Below are 20172 nucleotides of genomic sequence, written 5' to 3'. Positions count from 1 at the left end.
AAGGTTGCATACAACATTAGGTTGTACATGTTTTGAGGTCTCTATGTTCCATACTGATCAACAGCCACTGCCTCTCTGCCTTGATTAGGTTTGAAAGCTTCCCCTGAGAAAATTCCTGCCTAGGTCAATCATAATCTTTAGAAAATCTTTAAAGAAGAATCTTTAGAAAATCTTTAAGACTGAATATAGTTATTATTGCTTACAATTATAATCATTTTGTTATTAACTATTATTTGTTTTCTGCCTCATTTGCAATGCATCTGATGATTTCAAAACAGATCATATGAGGGTAGATTTTTGCCTACTGCTACACTTTTCTTAGCTGATTGTACCTCCTGTGCCTTGTATCTAATAATTTAATGGATCGTAGTGCACATGGAACAGTGGGGTAAGAGTTGGAGCAAGTCAGAGCTGAACTGCTCAGAAAATTTTATACTGGTATAGATTGTCCTGAAAAAAAATAATAAATAAAATCTTCAGAGGGGAGATCAGAGCTATTCTGCACTACTGGAGATGTTCAAAGCAGCTGTACTGCAAAATGTATCAGACATTATAGCCTGCAATGGGAGCTCACAATCTAAATAGGCTAAAATATAGGGAAAAGGGATATAAAGCTGCTTTTCAATACAATTCCATAAAAATTTCCCTGAAATTGTCCAGTAACATACGTGATCTGGATGGAAATTTGTAAGTTGTGGAAAAGGATATGGCAGGAAGTCTGTATAATAGTAACTACGTCACTAGTGAATACTCGAACCATCTAAAATTCACACTTATAAAAGCTTTATAAGCCAATTTCCTTCTTTATATTATCCAAAATATGGTAATTCTCTTTGGTTCTGATATGTCTGCATGTCTTGTAAGAAGGACATTAACAGAATAATCAGTCACACCAGTGAAATATATTAGGTCTGTTTTGGGTAACAGTCCTACCTTGCATTTTATTTGCTTCTCAAATAAATATGTGTGAGTGTGTTTGAGTTAATTTCCATTATGCTTCTTACACAGTTTAATGCCATGGATAAGAATGGCAGCTACTAACATGTTACCTTGCTACTTTTCCAACATGTGCAAAATATAGCTGGAAATCCGTGGTGTTGTGTTGTTTTGTTGTTGTTTGTTTGTTTTGTTTTGTTTTTTATGTATTTTTTTGTACACTGCAACCCAATTTCACATATATGAAATGGTAAATCAACACCTAACTTGCTCATACAAAATATACCCATGTACAGAGTATTGTCTCAGGCAGAGTGGTGGTCTGTCTATCATGCTTACCATGCCAGCAGCCCATGAACAGATTAAGTCACCGCAGCGCCACCACTTTATTCAGTAAAGTTATGTTGAAGATTGGAATTATTCAAGCCTCAAACTCTAGGAAGAAACAAACTAAATGGCATCATAACACCAGTTTATCACAGAAAACAGGAAAAGCCTCTCCTTTCCTGCAACAAAATGGAAACACCTGAAGTGTTTCTGTGGCTCACACTGCAGCATGTGCCCCATGGCTCTTGGCTGTAGAGGAGCTTTGATATGGACCAAGAGGTTTGGATTGCCACCTTCTAACTGGGTATAAGAAAAAACTCTTCCTGTATATATATGGTCAGTTCTTCTGGATGTTTTTAGAAAGTATCTTCTTACCAAAATCAACTTTTTTCTCCTGTGAGTGGAAGAAAGAAAATAGCAGTTATACTATTGTTGCATCAGCACACAGAACACGTAATCTTAAGTACACCTTGTTCTTCGGTGGAAAGCTGCTTCAACTAAATGAGATTTTGCCAAGGGAAAAGGGCAGAAAGGGGTACTCATGTTCCATAATGGTGGGTATAAGGATGGTCTGGCAATCCCAATTTAAGTCTGTAAGTCCCAGGGGTATAGTAAGTGAAATCATAGATGGCAAAAAAACATTCATTTGTTCAGTTTGGACCTGAATAAGAGAACAGACATTACACTGTGACTAAAAATAACACAATCAATGTCTCTGTTAGAAAAAAAAATGCATGTATCAGGACTTTGGAGGATGTTAAACAGTAGAGAAGATGCCAAGCCAGGTCTTTATCTACAACAATAATTCAATGACCGCTGCTTTGCAACATACTTTTTAATTGATAAAAATTGAATTGTTTCTGAAGTGGAGCTATTTGTATGATTTTTCAGATCTGTGAACCCAAAAGTGGTAACACATATTTTAGGGAGTGAAATGAAAACCAAACTTGCTATCTTGACATGTGTTGAAAAACTGCAACCAAATGCATTCTGTGTGGATACAAGTTTGATTTTAATTTCTTCCTGTTCCAAGCTAGTTCAAATATTATTTACTTATCAAAGCAATTTCAAAGATCTGTTTTTCCCATAATTGCAGGCAAAACACTGTTTGTGCATGTGTGTAACAATTACATAAAAATCATTTTTAGATGAATGATTTGATGTAAGATACCACTTATTTATTTGTTCATTTAAGATCACTTGCTTGTTTTCAACTTTGTGTATGGGGCAGTGTGTTCAGGAAACTCTGTGTGTGTGTATGTACGTGTGTGTGTATATTTATGTGTGTGTGTGTATTTATATATATGTGTATGGTCATGAGGTATGAAGACTGCCAAACTGTTTTGATTGATCCATTTAGCTTTAAGCTAATTTCTCCTCATAACATTTATGTATGAGTACACACTGTACTGATCTTTGACTGAAGGTTATAACCGCTTGTTAACTGCTGTTTAAAGTGACTATATCAAAGCCATTTAATCTGTGCTTGCAGATTGCACTCTTTTAGCTGTGTCCTATATAACAAAACAAGTTATTGTCATTTCCCCATTGCTGTGTGTTTTGTCTCACTGCATGTTCCAACATAAACTCAGGACGAGGAGAAATACAGCTGCTGTCTGTGTTGTGGGACCTTCTGCCTCTTCCCAGGATGAGGCTGAGCTGTGAAACAGTCAGTGCCGTGCCAACTTAGTAGTGCCTGGAACTGGAGAAGTCATGGTTTGATCTCTGAAGAAGAGCAAACCAAAGTAAAAAAACAAAATTGCTGATCAACTAAGAAAGTAACTTTTTGACTTTTTTTCTGTATAGTGTATAGGTGATATTATTTGTATTAACAGTTATTAGCAAGAAAACACATTTCATCTAGAAATTTTACTGACTGTCTAACTAAGGAGTGTTGTATTTGGCCATGGTTAATGTGTGGTAAGACAGGACACGGAACAAATGGTGAGAGGCAAGCCCAGATGGAAAAACATCTTGAAGCTTTTGAAGAATTAATTATCCAACTAATTAGCTGGCAGTATCACAAGAAGAAGGGATGGAATTTTGCCTTGTGCATAGGAAATGAAGAGGTCTGATAGATTGTATGTTGAGATGTAGCTATCGGCTGTGATTATGGTGGAGTCATTTGGTTAGTCAGACTATCTAGAGGAATCCTGAGAACTATATTTGTTTCTGAGTCAGTAAAAATACCTTTCTGCAAAGAACAAAAAGTGCAAGTGAGATGTCTATTATGTAGAGTGTTGGGCTCTGAAGACACTTGTGATAGTCCAAAGACTGATGAACTATGTTTCCTTGCCAAGGTCACATAGGAATATGGCTGCTTTAAGATGCTTTACGTCTTTCTTCTGTTTTATTTGTTAGTTATTAGTGACTTCAGCTATCATTTCACATCAGGTAACGTAGAAACATTAGATTGGGGATGTGCAAACTTTCATCCCTTAGGTCAGCTGTACTTTGTCATGACTTGTAGACTGTGGCCACACCGCACTAAGAGGTGTGACACAGGCCAAGGCCACGGATGTGGTACAGGGTTGGGGGGAGTTGTTTCATCTTCCGTGAAGTGTGTCGTGATTGAGTATAGTTGCTTCTAGACCCAAGAGTATGGTTGCTTCTAGACCCCCTTTTGTATTGGGTAAGAGCAATGGAAATACATTTTACCTATAAGGTTAATGTCTGTATAATCTATATTAAGAAGCTCTTACATGGCAAGCTACTTTATCATGTTTATATACAATAAGTTTATCATTGCGTGTGTTAGAGCAGGACTAATGCTAGGTTGTTAGGTCTACCTCCTTAACCTCAATTTTGAGAGGGATCTTTCCTCTGCTAGTTTAGTAGCTTTTCTCTGCAAGCAAAACTAATGCCTGATTCTAGGGAAAGAGATAAGTTTTGTCAGCCAGGGCTGCAGCTCTGAGATATGTTTCTCTTCCAACGTGAAGAAAATGGCTTTTGCTTTTAACTACAAATCTGAACTTTAGTGTCTGGATGAATTTCTAGGACACATGCAAATATCCACAGAGAGTGACTCTGTCTCAGCTGCCAGGACTAACCATTTGCTGGTAGCTTTTGGTGGAGGAGCTGCTCCCCCTTGCAGAGCTCAAAGCCCTGGTCCACTCTCACTGCTTATGTGCAGAATAAGTGATCACACAGCAGCCCCCACAAAGCTCTGGGAAAGCTGCTGCTGAAGCCCAACTGGTGAGTGAAAAGCTTGTCCTGCCACTGATATGCTACCATGTAATCAGGGGAGTGATAGAGTGTGGATAAGCCTGTGCAGAAAGCTTCAATGGGAAAAGTGGAGTGTTTTTTTGTTGTTGTTGTTTGTTTGTTTGTTTGTTTTGTTAATGTAATTTACCAGCTTTTCTCTGCCTGTAGTGTTTGAAACATTTAAAGACACATCCAGCTACTGGCACTGGGTTTGCCATTTTGCTGGGTGATTGGATGCCCCTGTGTTTTCACAGCTGTCTGCCATCTGGAACTAGCTGCTTGGACTGGGTGCTCCACTTAAGACGTTAGGCTGAAATTAAATCACACAATGTGAAACGTGGCAAACAGCAAATAATTGTTTTTGAAGAAATTAATTTAGATGAAGGTTTATGAAAGAATAGCTTAGAGGCTGTCAAATGTGTAAGAAGGGGAAGGATTAGTGCCATAGGTAGAACATCAGAGCAAGCAGAGCCTCTAATTCTTCACAGTCAGTAGAAATAAATGTGATCATTAACAAGAATTAATCTCTCACTAATCCAAAATATTCTTGCAGACGTTTTTTGTTAATTGGAAAATAGTTACTGAAATAAATAAACACTGGTTTTGTTTTTGTTTTTGAGATTTATGTGATTAGCTACCACAAATCTCTAGAAATCAAAGTCCTGTAATTTTGAAGACAATAGATTTTTATATTTATTCCAATTTACAGCATTATTAGAGGGTCTTAAAAAATAATTTGAAATAGTTTTAAAATACTTGGGAAGTAGTTGGTGAAGAGAGGAGTTTTTTTTTTTGTTTTTTTTTTTTTTTTTTTTTTAAGAAAAAAAGAAGGTGATAATAATTTCTGTCTAAGATAGCATAGCCTGGTTCCACCTTGTGCCTTTTTCAATTTATTTTCTTATCGTCTTGCCTAAAAGCTGTGAAAACATTTTGGGCACAAAGCCACTGATGTATTCATGAGAGTACCTGTCTGGTACACAGTTGAAAACTCCTCCTTTTAGTAATGTTGGAAGATTCAGTAGTTGCAGTCAACATTTTAGCGCTTATGAAGTAGTAATTAGACTCAAGTGTATACTAAGAAAAGCCGTTTTACTTTTACTTGCTCCCAGATCTGACTGGAGATAGCCTAACAAGGGAAATTTTTGGTTTGGGACATTGCTCAAAACACCATGTACAAAGTGATGAAGTATGTGAAGTCCCTAGCCTCAAAACATTTGGGCATATGGTTAGTTTTACTTCCTGGAGTCAGGGTGTTAGGCACGTGTATTTGCAAGATTCTGGTCCAAGAATATATATATATAGTTTGATCATGAATTCTTATTACAGTGTTGTGATTTGCTATGTACATTGCAGTACTTGAGAATTTAAGCCTCTGTTGTAGGACAAGTACTAGTTTCAGTTCTTTTCCAGCTTGTTGCTTTCTCTTTCACTCAATTTTAACAACTGAACTTGGGGAAAACTGCTCATAAATTCCAGCTCCTGTATATTGCCATACTGCAACTGATCAGCAGCCACAGCTGCCTCCTAAAAATAAAAATTACACCTAGTCTTTGTGTTTTGAAGGAAAAGCTTGAAAACATTCTAATGCAACATAAAGTAGAGCTGTAAGGAGTTTACTACAGATATTGTTTTCACCAGAAAACATTGAGTTTAAATTGAGAAAGTAAGAATTAAGAAAGTAAGAAGTAATTGAGAAGTCTAAAATGTAGGAACTAAAAACAAAACAAAAAAAACCTTAGGTGTTTTAGGGGCAGGGGAGAGTTTTAACAATGCTGTTTAAAACCTTCCTCTTCTTCCAGGCTCTAATGTAGATTTTTTTTTGCACGATTCAGATGATATTTCCATTTCTACTCTTAGTTTTTGTACTCAGGACAATCAACATAAAATAAAATCAGTGACCTGGTAAAGCCATAACTGTTATACAATTGGCTGTTTCAGAAGGACACAAATCCAAGATGCTTGTCTGCTGGTCAGTGTTGGGTGTTCAAAGCAAGCAAGATATGTTCACGTCTTATGAACAAAATTAATTTCAAATAGTGATACATTACAATTTCAGTGTTTCTAGAGTTATATGTGGCATACCGTATAAATACGGTTGGACTTGACGATCATTGTGGATCCCTTCCAACTTGGATATTCTATGAATTATACTGGGAATTACTGTACAAAAGTAATTCCCAATAAGTATGTCTTTTCACAGTGCCTTAGTTGGCTGCATTGCTCTGGCAGTAATGTAAAATGAGGGATTGGTTTTCATGGCTATGCAAAGTCTCTGTAAATACCTGTTATTAATGAACCCATAGCTTGGATCTGCATGCAGCAAAGCAAAGAGCCTTGCAGGCCACTACTAGAAGTATTCACAGTAATGTTGTCACTCCTGTTACAGCTCTGCTCTCTGTTTTGCTGCACTAGCACAAATTGACAATTTAACTTTGAGTCCTTATTTCCAAGTGGTGAAGGATATAAATAATTACAGATGAGTGCTTGGACATGGTCAGGAATGGAGGCGAATGCAGGCCTGAATTCAGGGGTTAGTCAGAGCTTTTTTAGCTATGCGCATGCAGCCATTCCTGTCAGTACAAGCTGTACAATTTGTAGGCTTTAGGTGGAAAATGGCACCTCCAGAAATATAACAAATATTCAAATTACAGATCAGATTGACTACCCATAGTGGTGAGTCTTTCTAAGATGTTTTTACAGCCTCAAGCATGGGCATATTGATCTTTCAAAATGCTGCAGGCAGTGCAGAATGATACTTGCCAGTGCACTTACCCTAAATCATTGATATGGATGTACATGATGTTTAGTTATGTAGAGATTGTATTTCATAAAATGTTTTGCAAAGGGAATATAAATTCATCATTTTTAATGCAAAATGCAAGTAAGCCGTGAGCTTGAGGATTGCAAGGGAGAGAGCCGCTGGAGGGCTTTGGAGTTTCTAAAGAACTTTAAAATGTTCTAATCCATATGTTTAAGAAAAAAAAAAGAAAAAAGAAAAAAAAAGTTTTTTGGGGTAGCTTTCAAAATTGAAAGAACATGTACTACAAGTGATGGGGAGAGATAGGAAATTTTGGGTGACAGAGTTGACTAAGAGAATTGTGGGGATATTCAGAGAGTGGCTGAGAATGGGTTGAGGATGGAGATAAAGTCATTTTATGAAATGAGTGGGAAATAAAGATGAGGAAGCTGGCAATCAGTGGCAAAACAGTGGGTATTCCTTCGGAGATATTTACTTATCTGAAATGTGTCAAATGTAATTAGCAATGCCTGCTAACTAGCAATAACAGGATTAAAACCTTTACACGGTTCAGTCATAAAGCAAGTAGTTCTTAATCCTGTACTTTGATGGACAATGATGGCTTTAAATTAAATTTTTTCAATGCAGAGACTAGACGCTATAGGTATGTTCAACATTAAAAATATAAATGGCCTGAAAAGGTGGGGGAGAATAAAAAATTATACTTCTGATCTCCAAAAATTGATTAGATTGAGCTCACTAGTTAAAGAAGCTGAAATAAAATAGAATAATTTGATCAGGTCAGCTTTTTTTTTTTAATCTTCTGAAAACTATTGCTTACATAAGAAGAGATTGTCAACTATAAGAAATCTCTCCTTAGTGAGTAGTGGCCAATATAATGGTTTCTATTACCCACACTATCTGTAATTTAGTCTGATATGAATATTTTAATTCACTTAAATAGCAAGTGCTTGGCTAAATTATTTTATTTTCGGGGGCTAAGCAATTAATCATGCCTTGTTATTACTTTTTTGTTCCTTTTATGTCGAGAAAACAAAATATTTTTACTGTGGAAATATACATTGACAAGAAGTATTTGTCAATATTATTACAAAAGCCTGTTATTTCTAGAGTTCTCTAATCATTGTTTTCTCTTGGCATTAATGCGGCATCATATGTCAACTTCCCATAAATTCTCAACTATACCAAATATTGCTTATTAAACTATAAATGTAACTCCTGGTCAGTACAGTTTAGATTATTCAAAGTGGATCAACTATTTTTACTTCTGTTTTGAACTGGCTGCAGAGTTTTGAATTTCTGAAAAAAAATCCTCCTGAGTCACCCTTGATTCACAGGAATTTTGAAAATCATTGCATCGCTCATGGGATGAAAAAAAAAAAAAAAAAAATCAGCTTTCTGGCTTTATGCCAGAAATCATGAAGCAGCTACTAATATCAAGAAATGCCATTAGTTTGGGGACTCAAATGAAAATCTATTTCAGAGGGTAATTTAGAAGAGAATAGCAGTAATAACAATAATAATACTTAACTCTCTGGTTAGTGTTTTCCCATAAGTCATTTATCATTGAAGTACGAGAGGATAATAATTAGGCTTTTACAATGTTCTTTGGTTACATAAGTTGCATTAATAAGTTTACTTAATATTAGCTGTCCCTGAGACTCCATATGTCAGCATACGTTGATGAAATCATGGTACAAGAATTTTGTATTGTGTGTTGCTTCTCTTGTGCTGCTAGCTGCATTTTCTAAGCGTGAATCAGGTTTGGTGTGCAATATGGGTATTAGGTTGATTCCATGGTTAAGCTCTGCATGTGAACATTGTAACTTCACAGTAAAGAAAAAAAAAAAGTCTAAAAGCCTCCAGCCCTGACATGATTACAGCTGAAAGAAGAATCTAGTCACAGGCATTGGCAACACAGGAAACCAGGAAACTGAGAAATCAAAAGGTTTGCTAGCTGATAGGAGAAAGGTGGTGATATAGCTGAGTGTGCAATTCATGCGTGTTCAGAATTACCATGTAATAAACCGTCCTTCATCACTGCATTATTCTTTTTGAGAAAATCGTTGACTTTTTTTTTTTTTTGTCATCCTTATGTTCCTTCATAGTCATACCTTCTCTTTATCTTTCTCTTATTGCACTTCATTGTGGAGCTTAGAGCTTAGTCTCAAAAAATGAGTAAACTTGAAACCCAGGTTAATAGGGGAAGAAGAGACAAGGCTGAGAAATGTCATTGAATGAGGAAAGGACATCTATTCTGTCACTTGCAGGAGAAGAGGAGGAGTCTGCACTTCAAAATAAAGTGCATTTTTGTAGCACAATTGAGGTAAAACATTTGTGTATCACAGTCAGAATTTATGTGAAGAAGTTGAGAAGAGTTAACAGCAGTGTGCAATTCATTTTTGATTTTTTCAGTAAGTTTCCACACCATGATCTGGCGCAACTTAACATTTATGACATATGTACTGTGCTGCATGTACTTGCAGAACTGTGTCTAATTTCATGGCTAGAAAGACAGAAGATTTTATTAAAGTAGAATTAATGGAAAATTTCTTTATCTATTCAACTGTTACACAACTTGCCTCCTATATGATTCTGAAGAATGTAATAATGTTTCTCAGAGTTAATAAAAACATTTCAACTGGGAAAATAATTTCAAAGGAAGAATTTGGCCTGGCATAACTATTAAAAGTTTGCTTAGTTTGTCCAAATTGATAATAAAAGGAAATATGAAATCAAAGTCAGAGGAAACTCATGATGAATTATTCTGTAGTCTGTTCTGAGCCTGAGGAAATTGTGTATTGCTTGCTGAACATTAATTTATATCTACCAAAATGTTCTTTTTTCTCTCCATGCCTCTTACCTCATCCAGATTTATATTTTTGAAAATAACATCTACTATCAACCTGATGTAAAGAGTAGCTCATTGCGCCTGACATCTTCAGGAAAAGAAGGAATTATTTTTAATGGAATTTCAGACTGGTTATATGAAGGTAAGATGGACAAATATTTAATGTTTATTAAAACAGATGAGAGGTTCTTGTACAGAACCTACAGCACAAATCCATTCATTTCAGAAAATGCTTTCTAAGGTTGCTTTTGCTTCTTTGACTTCTCATTTTCTTTCAGAATTGCCTTTGTATCTGTTCATTCTTTGTATCAACTGGTGTTTTGCATATAACAATATTTTATGAGAAAGAGGAATTTATTTTCGAGCAGACTGTAGCAACTGTATTATGAATACTAGGTAGCATGTAAAAAATGCTTTAGTAGTGAAATCTCAATGTGTTGAAAACTGGGTTTTTACTACTGACTTCAGTGGGTCTGGCATTCCAAATAGAGCTAATCAAGTAAAATTAAACACCTGCATGTTTTGCTTATCTAGAATAACTCCATTCATACCTTTGAAGCTATTCTGGGTTTGCAACACAGGTAAGGAGGGGAAGGACTCAGTTTGATGCTTGTGTGAACAACAGTGCTGATTCATTTACATTTAAAACATCCTAAAAGAAGACACAGAAGAATCATAGCATAGAATCAGAATTGGGTATGTGTTCTCTTTCCTGCTGGATACATATCAGAAAGTGATCAAATATGATGTTGTGTGGTGCCTTACTTTTTTATAGCAGTGTCTCTCCTTCAGCCTCGGTGTGCTGTGCATTAGCATGACCTTCAAGAGACTCTGCTCCCTCAAACCAGGCAGTAAGACTGCACCTGTCTTTAAGATGCTTGAATCCAATTGGAGTGTTCTGACAAGATCTGAAAGCATCATTACCGTTACCTCAGCAGTGACTGGTGCTTTAGCTTATAGCAAGCTGGGATAGACTCCTGTAAAATCTGCTGTTGCTGACAAGCAATGCCAAAATGCAGTGGATATTACCTCAGGATATCACCTCAGTCTGTGATATCACAGAATCACAGAATCACAGAATTTCTAGGTTAGAAGTGACCTCAAGATCATCGAGTCCAACCTCTAACCTAACACTAACAGTCCCCACTAAACCATATCCCTAAGCTCTACATCTAAACGTCTTTTGAAGACTTCCAGGGATGGTGACTCCACCACCTCCCTGGGCAGCCTGTTCCAATGCCTCACAACCCTTTCAGTAAAGAAGCTCTTCCTAACATCTGACCTAAAACTCCCCTGGCGCAACTTTAGCCCATTCCCCCTCGTCCTGTCACCAGGCACGTGGGAGAACAGGCCAACCCCCACCTCTCTACAGCCTCCTTTAAGGGATCTGTAGAGAGCGATAAGGTCGCCCCTGAGCCTCCTCTTCTCCAGGCTGAACAAGCCCAGCTCCTTCAGCCTCTCCTCGTAGGACTTGTTCTCCAGGCCCCTCACCAGCTTCGTCGCCCTTCTTTGGACCCGCTCAAGCACCTCGATGTCCTTCTTGTAGCGAGGGGCCCAAAACTGAACACAGTACTCGAGGTACGGCCTCACCAGAGCCGAGTACAGGGGGACGATCACCTCCCTAGCCCTGCTGGTCACACTATTTCTGATACAAGCCAGGATGCTTGGATACAATGCTGATTGATGGGATGCTTGCTGATACAATGATGCTTGCTGATACAATGCCAGGATCCTCTGGCTTCTGAAGATATCTTCTGTGTAGTACACCAGGATGTTTCTCTCTGCACCTGAAATGATTTTAACATAACAATAAATAAATGGGAGCAGATTATCCAGCTAGATACAAAAGATCTAAATTTATACACATTTCACTTACTGTTTCTATGGCACTCATTATGGCATAGATTAAATAGCCCACTGTTAAATATTCAGTTACTTCAAGTATATAACTTCTTGTATGTAGAGGTTTGCAGGGCAGAGTGTTTTTTACAAATGGTGGTATGCAGTATAGCAAGGCACATCAGTGGGGTGCTCAGAAATGATCTGTCCATACCTCTTAGCACCTCAGTAGTTATGAGCAGATAGCTCACATAGGCAGTTTTGAAAATCTCTCTCCAAGTAAGCTCTGAAATTAAAATGGCAATTTGCATTCCTTAGTCACAAATGCCTGTGTCTGATAGTTACCTGCTTCCAAGGTTTTGGTGGTTGTGTTGTCTGTTTTATTTTTTCAATGAATGTTTTTGAAATGTTTTAACGTGTTGGTGCATTTCAAAACTTAAAGACAAAAGAACCTTTGAAATAGAAGATAATTTTATAAGCTCTTCATATTTTTCAAATCTAACACTACTGCATAAAATTGAAGAATTTAAGTCTATGTAGTCATTGACATAGTATATCCTTTTTTTTTCTTTTTTTTTCCTTTTTTTTTTTTTATGAGACAAAGTAAACTTAGTAAGAATGGATGGAACAGGATAACTTTGGGCCCACCTTTGTAAACATTTGGGGGCACCTTTTCAGGAGAGGGTAGCCGGTCTTTTCTGTTGTCCTTTAGGTGGAGGATGGAGCTGCCGTGAATGGCATATTGCTGATCATTATACAGCTCTAGTCCATAGAACAAAATGTAATATGAGACTCTTTAAAAATATTCCTCCCTGGTCTGCAAAGAAGCAAAAGGATATGAGGAGGATAATTCAGGCTGGAAAGGACCGCAAGAGGTTACCAGATGCCCCTGCTTAGTTCTGGTATTTGCCAGGCCTTTTACTCAAGCTGTAAGGTATGCAGTAGATCCCATCTAAGAATTATATGGAAAGAAGTTTAAGACTTATTTTAGTGGAAGAAATTTGGGTGTTATACAGTTTGGATCTCTCCATTAATAAGATCTACATCTAAGAACTGAATAGAAACAAAACTGATCTTTTACTTGACACACCAATATGATGCACTTTTTAATTTCAGTTTACCTATATCATCTAAACATCATCTAAAGGAGGTTGTTGTAGATTTTTTGGTAACTTTATTTGTTTTAAAGATAAATGAAGCTGTTGATAAAACAAATGACTTTTCCTTTAAACTGCAAACATTTCATGAGGCACAGAAAACGAAAATGGGGGGAACAAAGAATGGAAAGAAGAGCAGCAACTAGCTCAGTAGTGGTGATGATGCTTGTCTGAGTTATAATCCTGCTGATTCTCTGCATGTGCCCACCCTTCATACAGATGTCTTTTATTAATTAGTTTTGTGGAGTGAAAGGCTTTAAAACTTCACAGAACTTCAGCTGACAAGAAAACATAGACCTCTTCACGTGTACTTTGGTTCATTTTTACCTGTGAACATAGGCAGTGATATGTAGGTCTCATACCTGACTGATTTTCAGCAAGGCCACAAGCTTGGTGATATTCACAATTCATTCTCTGCTGCTCTTCTGTGTAAAGGGCTTTACTTATTGAGTCAGGGAGCAGAGAAGCATGACCCAGAATATTTGGCTTTGAAGATAGGTCCCAGCTTAATTACAGCTAACCCTAGATACTTCAACCCATTCAGACACTTCAAACCTTTCAGGATCTGATTTACATCTTGGAGAGTCTCTACTGACATTTTAAGTAGTTTTTGTAGGCTCTTAAATTAGGTATGGAGGAGGCCTCTGATCTGATTAGTATGTTATTCTCAATTAGCTTTCCAGCCAAATTCTTAAAATCTGAATACAAATTGCTCACACACAAAAAAAAAAGTAAAAAAAAAAAAAAGTTAAAATATCAAATACATTGCAAAAACATCCAAGTCTTTTCACAAACAAAAGACAGAAGAACTGCACAGGGTGATTTGGAGTCGGCTGGGAGCTGCTGTATTAGAATCCCGGGAGTTTGGGTGCTGATTCTATGGCTGTTTCTCTTTTGTTTCATCTTAATATGAAATACAGTGGCAATAAATGTAAGAAAATACTGCATGGCATTTTAAAGAATTACTTTAATTTAGCAATCTAATACAATCTGGATTTTTTTTAAGTGAGATTTTTGATTTTCAAAAAGTTATATTGCAAAAATACTAAAACTACTGAACTGTTTAAGAACTAAAACTGAGCCAAAAAGACAAAATATTGCACTTCAAAAATGATTACATAAATACAGGATATGAAAGTACCCAGCTGCCACAGCTCAGATAAATCAGGTAAAATACAATTTCAGTTACAACAGTTAACAGTCATCTTTCATGTTTACAATGATTTACTGATGTCAATGAAAGTATTAATTTGAGGAAAGTGGTTGAAATTTGGTATTTTGATATGCCTTGTTATCCAAATATTCATCCAGGATAACGTGAAACTGCTGAAATTGCAACAGATACATTTGAATTAGGCAGAGAAAGAATAAATCAATGCTAACTGAATGAGTTGGGAACTTTGTGGTAGTTATTGTTATGGACCCTAAGGAGATCTGTTTTTGCAGAGGAACTTCTTCATTCTCATATTGCGCACTGGTGGTCTCCAGACGGTGAAAGACTGGCATTCCTGACCATAAATGACTCTCTGGTACCAAACATGGTTATTCCCCGGTTTACTGGAGGCATATATCCAAAAGGAAAGCAGTATCCATACCCTAAGGTAAGATGAGTGTGAGTGCAGCCCCCACCTCCTGTTTTTTGTTCTTTGATAGTATTCAACCATACAGATGGAGTGTTTCTACAGAATAACAGAGGCTGAACTGGTACATATTTCAGGAAATATTAATTAGGGTTTTTTTTCCAGTAGGCTTGTAACACCTTTTGCTGTAAAGAAACTACTGGGTGAGGAAGCAGTAGACAGACTGATTCATAGCAATTTCATCACTGATGCATGGTAAAATCAATGCACCTCTTCTGAGAGAAGAGTAAAATATTTGGAGAATTGCACAGAAAAATAAATACTGTCACACCTGCATTGGAGTCACCCACACTGTGTGCAAAGTACAGCACAAGTTCTGCTGAAGTGTATAGATCTCAGTAAATTATGCTACTATCAATAAATGCAGAAGAGTGGCTTTGGATAAAATAAGCCACAAGAACTTTTTTTTTTTTTTTTTTTTTTTCTGGCCATCAGATTAAAACAAACAAAAATGAAAAACCCATCACTGAGTTTCAGAATAATTAGAGAAGGATCTTTTGATTCGTGTTGGGAAAAGACAGAACTGCTCAGGCAGGGATAATACCTGAAATTGCTCCTTATTTTCGGGGGATTTCCTGATCAGCTGCCTCCCTAACCATAATTTCTGTGTTAAGTATCAATGCTGATATTATCTTCCAACTTACTGATTTGTCCATATTTTGTATGAAATTTCAGAGTGCCTGAGTACATTTCTGATGATGTAGGTCTGTGTGTGTGGTACTCCTTTGACATTTCAAGGAAAGTTCATTGAGGACTTCAGATAATATTACTGTTACCCTGTTCTTACCCTGTTCTTACCCTGTTCACATTTTGGAGATGAATCTTTGTTCTTAATTAATGGAAAGTTAGACAGGTACCATGAATAAATAGTATGTATGATATAAATATAATGTGTGCTGTGAAATAATACTCTGAAATAAAGAAGTAATGGTGTTTTCAGAGGTAGCTGACATGGTTTCATAGACAAACGGCTTGAGTGACAAAGAAAAGAAAAAAAGAAAGGCATATTTTAAAAAATGAGCTTTGTAAACAATAAATGAGAAATTCCATTTCATTAGCAATTCAGCATAAAAGTGATACGCTACTATCTCAGTAATCTCATTAATGAAAAACATTATCTTTATTTAATGTCTCAATTTAATGCCAATCTAGCTACACATTAAACACCATTAATTGGCAGTGAATTTTGTGGTAGAGCTACATAGATGAAAAAAAGGTTGGGTCTTTATTATAAAATGAAACCATCAGAGAAAGTTATAACTATAATTAAAAAATAATATGAAACCCATATGTGTTTGTGAATACTGAAACATGTACCTATGTGTACATGTCCATATGCCCAGACTGTGTTCTTAAGAAAATAATAATAAATAATGAGAAAGGAAGCTTATATTTATCTGTATACACCAAAACAAAGTAGGGTTTCAATTTAGAGTTCTTTCACTTCTGAACAATTTATTATTGTTGTTGTTATTATTATTATACAATGCCTATGCAATTTAGATTGCTGAGAGGCTGCTCATAGTAGAGGGAAAGGTGTGAATCTGAGAGTTGGCTGCTTGTGTAGGACAACTGCCTTCAGCTGCCTGAGTCCCTCGCGCGGTGTGCGCTGCTGGTATTTGCCCTGTGACCCCTGGGACCTCCCCAGCTGTTGGGACAGAACTTGTATCAAGCCAGAAGCTTGATAGTACTGCTGTAGAACTGTAGCTGATCTGAGGCCCTGTGAGTGTAACCAGGGCAATATCTGATGTTCTCAAAAAAAAAAAAACAACAACTTGTATTCATACAGGAGATAGGAATTACTCTTGGATGTCACTATGCAAACAATGTACAGTTCAAATGATACAAGGAGCTAGCAGTTGTGTAGTAAGGACTTGATCTATCAGTGGTTTTCTTCCACAGTTTTGCATCTGTATAAGCAGCTTTCACGTGGAGGTTGGCTTTGAAAGACCATATTTCTTTCAGGCAAATTTTAAAGTTTTTATGAGTGAGAGTCCAGGAGTCTAGTTAAATCAATTTTCTAAACTTTTCTAAGCACTAGAAAAAATACACATATCCACTTTCTCCTCCCCTATACCACTCAGAAATGCGTACACAGCATTCAGACTGTCTATATTTTGAGAAAAGTCCACTTTCTAAAGGAAACTTGTGGGTATATTTCAGCCAAGCCCTCTTGCATTTCTAAATATCCCTGTGAAGAGTCTGATATACAGCTTTGTAGGTTATTATGATTAAATAGGATTAATTTCCCTTCCAATATTAACAACTTGTTTCCAGTGAAGCACGCACTTGTCCCCTATATCCCAAAGAGACAATGTAGTTGTGTGACTCCTGTGTCTTACACAAAAAAGAGGCTTGAGTGGCAGATGTGGGACTAGCAGTATATTCTTACCAGCCCTGCAGTGCCTTGCTTTCTGTCACCAGTCCTTTCTCTTCATCTCAAGAACCACTTAGTAACGAGCTGTGTTACTGGGAGAAGGATGAGTCCCAGCTTCCTGTAGATCCTAAGAATTTATCAGGCTCTTCCTGGTGGATATATATCAAACTGCCATTGTATTCTCCTTTAGGAACAAGTGTTTTGTTTCTCTTAGAGCTAGCTTGCCAAAACAACAGGGTCCTGAACAGTACCAAAACCAGAGATTTTCTTCTCAGCAAGCCAGGGAAGGAAGTCCTGGGAAAACTGATAATGACAGAGATGGAGGAAGAGGAGGGATGTTATCTCGACTGGAAGTAGAGTAACCTTTTGGAAAAAGAGCAATAGGGGTTGGAAAAGGCTTTGCTGCAGGCTGGGTCTGATTGCTCTTTTAGGAGCTGGCTATTCTTGCAGCTGACTTTACAGAACTGGGTCAAACTACTTTCAGCATTATTCCCTTGCTCTGCACCAGAAGGTCAGAAGATATGCCGAAGTAAAAGGGCAGTGAGAGAACAATGTGATTAATACTTCACATTTTTATCTGTGTACTTTGTATGGCTGTGATTTTTTATTTTCAGAGCTTTCTTCTTATTGTAAACATACTTTATTATGTTAATGACTGAACCTATTTAGCTGTCACTGATTCAGTGCCACTAAAGCTCCTATTTTTATTTATTTTTTTCAAAGGCAGGTCAAACAAACCCAACAGTAAAGCTGTTTGTAGTTAATCTGTATGGACCAACACATACACTGGAACTGATGCCACCTGACAGCTTTAAATCAAGGTATTTAATTTCATTATTTGGTGGAATTTGTGTTTGATTTAACGTGACTCAGGCTAATTGTTGCATTTTTACTTCAGCACAACACTTACCTTTGACTGGAATGCACTTGATCTCAGTTCTTGTGAATGGACATAACGATGGTGAAATAAAATACAGATGTATTGCATTGATGCTCCTCTTAGAAAACTCAGGGACCTGGAATTTGCCCACTTCTGATGTCCTGAGAAGTTTCAATCCTCTTGAAATATATGAAATTAGGAATCCGAAGATATTGCCAAGGGGTCTGAATGCTGCCCTGGTTCTGAGCTTGTTATGGCATTTGCCTTTACTTGCTGTGTGCCAACTTGTTGCTTTCAGTTTGTGAAATGGAATTGCAGAATGTATAATTGTGCCACAGAACATGTAATCAGGATGTTCTGTCGTTTAGAGAGGAATATTCTGAACTTTTTAAGTCTGGTAGATTATGGAAAGTTTAGTTCCCCCCCCTCAACTGATGGATGCAGGGAGGTGGCAGAGGGAGAGATGCAATGCCACCAGGTAGACTAAAAGAAGGGCTGTGCTGTGCCTGTGCTTGATAGTAGGGTCATCAGGAGAAACTGTTTCAGGACCATTGGCTAAGTTGATGGTCCCTTTTACTTAAGAGCACTTTAAAGAGGTCTGGCTGTAACTGGTAACTCTCCTGCTAAAGTTACTATCTTAAACTCAGCTCCTGGTTACCTGTCCTCATTTGAGACCCTTGAAACTTTAAGGGCAAAAGAATTTCATCCTTTTCTTTAGGCATATTCCAATTTGTAGAAATGCAAACATTTTGATGAAATTCCCATTGTGGTTTCAGTGCACATACTAATGATCTTCTAGGCCTCACCTGTTATACGATAGCAATAATCCAAGAGGTGCTACAGTCCAGGTACAGCTAAGGGCAGGGGAAGTACCACTTCCTCTCTTCTTTCCGGACATTTTCAGGTGGAGAAGAAAAAGAAATAAGAAAGATTGTCCTTCATGAAAATGAGTGGTCACCGCTAGCTAAAAAATATATAAACAAATAAATAAATAAACACCCTGTATATAGGTTGTTGTTCCTGTAGTTCCTACAAAAGCCAGAAGATTTTACAGCAGCTGTTCTCAAAGAAATCAGGATGTTAATGGTGGGTACTGATTCACAACCATTGCTACCAATTTTAAGCTGTTTTATCTTTCTTCTGCACAAATTGGGGTATCCAAACAGTGCAGGAATAGTACAGTAGTGAATTATATCTTGCAATTATTTATGTCAGCTAGAATGCTTACTGATTGTGCTAGTGAAAGGAACTATTTTGACCGCACTGTGCATTTTGAAGTATTTTCTTTCTGTTGATGCACTTCTGCTGAAAAACAGAATAAAATCTCCTGCTGTTTGCTAACACCTCATTAATTAAAGTGCTAGTATAAGATTTGAAAGAGATTCTCTGCTACCAAGGTTAGCCTCTTCACTCTCTTAAACAGCATTAAAATGGTACTTTAAATGTCAGAAGATATGAAGAAGTGAAATGAGAAAGCAGTATGCAAATCCCCAAGGAAAAAAATAATCTTGAAAATGTTATGGTTTCACTTCATATTTTTCAGATTCATTCTTGCTCCCTAACACATTGAAAATAAAAGTAAAATCAAACAAATTAATATTGATATCTTAAAACCTTTTTAGCATCTTGAAATTGAACACTATCTCAGTTTGTGGAATTTCTGGTGTGAGCTTGAAGGGGCATCTTCACCAGATTTTTGAGTTTGAGTCCTTGATAAAGGTATTGCAGCAGTTTAACTTAATATTCATGTTCTCTGCTCTCTCTGATATGCATCCTTTAAATTTTGGGTTTGCTGCTTTGTCAGAAGGCTGAGTAAAACTATTTAAACCTGGAAAAAAATAGTTTCATCTTCATTTTAGCAATCAAGGTATAACTCCTGTTCTATAAAATGTGGAAAAATAGGTGCAAGCTAGGTATACTGCCAGTTTTGCATTTTGACACTGGATTTGAGTAACTCTTGGTCACAAGGGACCTGTGTCAGGTCGTCATATGTAATACATACACACCTATCCATATATCAGTATATATGCAGGTATGAGGAGTAACCTTTGAACAGACCTTTCAAGAGTGGAAATCTTTGGACTCTATAATAGTTGGGAGATTTTTTTTAAGTATTAGCTTTTTAAATGAAACTAGTAACTATTTTCAGTGGTATTTTATTTTATTTTATTTTATTTTATTTTATTTTATTTTATTTTATTTT

At 36.8% G+C, this 20172-nt stretch overlaps 1 protein-coding gene across 2 annotated transcripts in view; it reads left to right on the top strand.

Moving 5' to 3' along the window:
* DPP10 (dipeptidyl peptidase like 10) overlaps nt 1–20172 on the top strand; it is a 483231-nt gene that overhangs the window by 421843 nt on the left and 41216 nt on the right. For both annotated transcript variants that reach the window (XM_035331004.1, XM_035331003.1), the window contains exons 8-10: nt 10098–10218; nt 14519–14673; nt 17813–17910. In XM_035331004.1, the coding sequence (XP_035186895.1) occupies nt 10098–10218; nt 14519–14673; nt 17813–17910 (374 nt within the window). The remainder of the gene's footprint in view (nt 1–10097; nt 10219–14518; nt 14674–17812; nt 17911–20172) is intronic.

The sequence above is a fragment of the Oxyura jamaicensis genome, chromosome 7 (assembly GCF_011077185.1).
Source record: "Oxyura jamaicensis isolate SHBP4307 breed ruddy duck chromosome 7, BPBGC_Ojam_1.0, whole genome shotgun sequence".
Lineage (NCBI taxonomy): Eukaryota > Metazoa > Chordata > Aves > Anseriformes > Anatidae > Oxyura > Oxyura jamaicensis.
This window is presented reverse-complemented; position numbering and strand designations above follow the sequence as displayed.